This window comes from Triticum dicoccoides, chromosome 5A, assembly GCF_002162155.2.
Source record: "Triticum dicoccoides isolate Atlit2015 ecotype Zavitan chromosome 5A, WEW_v2.0, whole genome shotgun sequence".
NCBI classification, from domain to species: domain Eukaryota; kingdom Viridiplantae; phylum Streptophyta; class Magnoliopsida; order Poales; family Poaceae; genus Triticum; species Triticum dicoccoides.
The window spans coordinates 523,812,035-523,814,922 of NC_041388.1; the positions used below are offsets into that span (position 1 = coordinate 523,812,035).

Genomic DNA, 2,888 nt, shown 5'->3' on the forward strand with positions numbered 1-2,888 from the left:
AATTAGGACTTTTTTTTCTGAGGTGCAGTCTTTTACAATCCATTTTTTTGGGGCCTCAACCCTTTTAGAATCTGAAATTTATATTGCTCTTTTTAGAAACAAGTCCAACATAGTTTGGGCCATGGCCTTTTTAGAGCCCAAGTATTGAGTGCAATATAAATTCTGGACAGGGCCTTTTTACAATCCAATAGTGGGCCAAGCCCTCTTTTATTTACAACCAATATTCTCAAATCAATATAGTAACAGTACTTCTTTCCCACAAGTATAGGAAACTTTCTCACACAACTTTATCTCGCATAACATTAGACAAACCAACACATATCAATAACTTATCTCCTATGTTCACAAGCACATAACTTTTATCTCACACAACATTATACAGAACTGTATCTTGCAGGTTCAAATCACATAAACTTTATCTAACAGGTTCCCCGCAACAAAAGATGATCACCATCATCTCCTAATCAAGATGCAAATAACCTGCATATTCAAAAAGAAAAAGCAATATGTCAAAGAGAGACAAACAAAAAATAGAACAAACAAAAAATAGAGACTTGCATCAAGTAGACCTGATGGTGTACAGATAGTAACCAAACTAGCATCTACTTTGCCCAAGAGATAGCATGAAGCAGTTTTGATGCCATTTATGCATTATTTCTGAGACTAGCAGCAAAAAATACATAGGATGCCAAACAGCCGGCAGCAACTAAGATCGGTTAGTTGTTGGCTACCACCGATGGCGAGAACTAAACGAGCAGGTTAGATTCATTGGGCTGGGTTGGATTGGATTGATGCTGACAAAGTGACAACAGGAAGGTAATGAGCACATACAACTAGCTCTAGTATCCCGGCATGCATGAGCACTTGTTAATATTTATATTCATCACAGCAACCTATAACCACCTACGCATACAAATCAGAAAGCACGCATATATACTGAACAAAAGCAAGAGCCATGAATAGATGACTTAACAGTTCATGTTTTTTAACAAAACAAGAGTGGACATCTCATAGTGAGTCTAATACAGCTACACTAAGCAGAGAACCACATCAAGACATGAAGAGTAAGCCATCACAGTATAGGAGGATTGGACTGCATACCTAGTCGTCCTTGAGGTAGAGGACCATCTTGGTACCCCTGCCTAGCTGCTCCGCAAACGTATCACGAGTGACGGTGAAGGAGCTACCAGCCTGGGACTCCCACACGTACTGCCCGTCGTTGTTGTGCTTCATGGTGACGATGACCCTCTCGGCAACAAGGTAGGCGGAGTAGAAGCCAACACCAAACTGCCCAATCATGGACACATCGGCGCCGGCGGCGAGGGCCTCCATCGGCACCGTACTGATCTTGTCCAAGGCCTGCGGAAATCACACCGACAAACACATCACGTCAGCCTAGGAACAAATCTCGCATGCCACAAATCAAACCGCGGGTCAACGGATCTGGCTCGGCAGAATCTAAAGCCTGGCGTAAAATGGCCAGTGTAATTAATGGCCAGTGCTGCCAGTATTGAATGTACCACATCGGCAAGCATTATATAGTACTACTATGTAATTGACATGCAAAAGAAGATGCATCTCCCATGTTCAGCAATCAGGATCAACCATGAAGTTTCTACTACTCCTACATCATTTTAGCTAATCATTTAAGATGATCATTTAAGATGCTAATGTTTACTTGTTAAGTATAGTTATTGTTACTCTAAGATTTTAGCTAAGTAAATATAAAGATAAGAAGACACTTTGCCACCAATATTTTGTGACATCTGTAGAGTTCGTACCTCATAAACATGCATGAAATGTCTATCTCAAACAAGTATACATACCGATCATGTTTAATTAGGCCAGCAGCACAAAACAACCAATTATATTGCCTTATAAGAAGCTATTTGCATAAAGTAGAGAACTACAAAACAAGCTATTAACCATCCTACTGGTAGCAAGGACATAAATATAATCACTTAATAAGATAAGAAGCAGGCATGAATCACATAACTATGTACAATTCAATATCCCAACTGAGAGTGAACATGTATTAATCATTTCCTACATTTCAATACATGCATGACAGATTCACAGCATAACTATATATAGCTGTACAAACATGCATGATCAGGAAGGCAACCAAACTACAAGAACATATAAGGAAACAGAGCGAATCACTAAAACCTATGGAGTGACAAGCACATATATGAACTCAAAGTAATGCCCAGCTCGCGCATATATGAGTCGTGCCATCGAGTCCCGCAGCCACCAACTCGCCCCGCTCGCTGCCGCGGTCACCACCTTCGTCGTCGACACGGCGGTGCTGCCAGACCTGCAAAAAACAGAGGAGGCGTGAATGGACATCACACTTGCCAACTAATTAACTATAGCTTGCTACAGAAACATTTCGTTATCAAATTTGATTCAGGAACTAGCTTATTGAGTATGACAAAAATGCTTAGAATAAAAATCATTTCAAGAAATGCTGCAGTAGCTAAAAAACAAATTAAGCTAAAACATTTTAGGAAAATGCGTAAGCTGTTCAACTTTTCTCACATTCACTCCAGCTGTTTCCAAACACTAACTAGGTAAAAGAATTACTAGGGTGGGGCGGATGGATCTAGGAACGCCAGGTACATGAACCACTCGGTGTTCTTGTTCAGATCCGGCGGGGGCACCGCCTATATGTACCGGGGCGAGCGTGCTGCTGGGCGGTGGCTCCTCCCGTCCGGCTCGGCGTTGCGGGTATGGAGATAGGGCGAGGGGACATGGGCGGCGGCGACAAGGTCGCTGGTGATGGAGCACGGCGGCGGTTGTGGGTAGGGTTTGGGGTGGGGCGCGCCAAGGGAAGAGAGTGGGGGAGGGGAAAAGGGTGTTGCGTCGCCCGGGGCGAGGGCATCGAG

The 2,888-nt window shown here is 42.9% G+C and overlaps 1 protein-coding gene across 1 annotated transcript in view; it reads right to left on the reverse strand.

Moving 5' to 3' along the window:
- Nucleotides 1-1,101: 1,101 nt before the first annotated feature.
- Nucleotides 1,102-2,888, reverse strand: part of LOC119299860 (heat shock protein 81-3-like) — a 1,809-nt gene continuing 22 nt past the window's right edge. The window contains exons 2-3 of the mRNA XM_037576996.1: nt 2,284-2,317; nt 1,102-1,359 (exon numbers count right to left, since the gene is read on the reverse strand). Coding sequence (XP_037432893.1) covers nt 1,102-1,359; nt 2,284-2,317 — 292 coding nt within the window. The remainder of the gene's footprint in view (nt 1,360-2,283; nt 2,318-2,888) is intronic.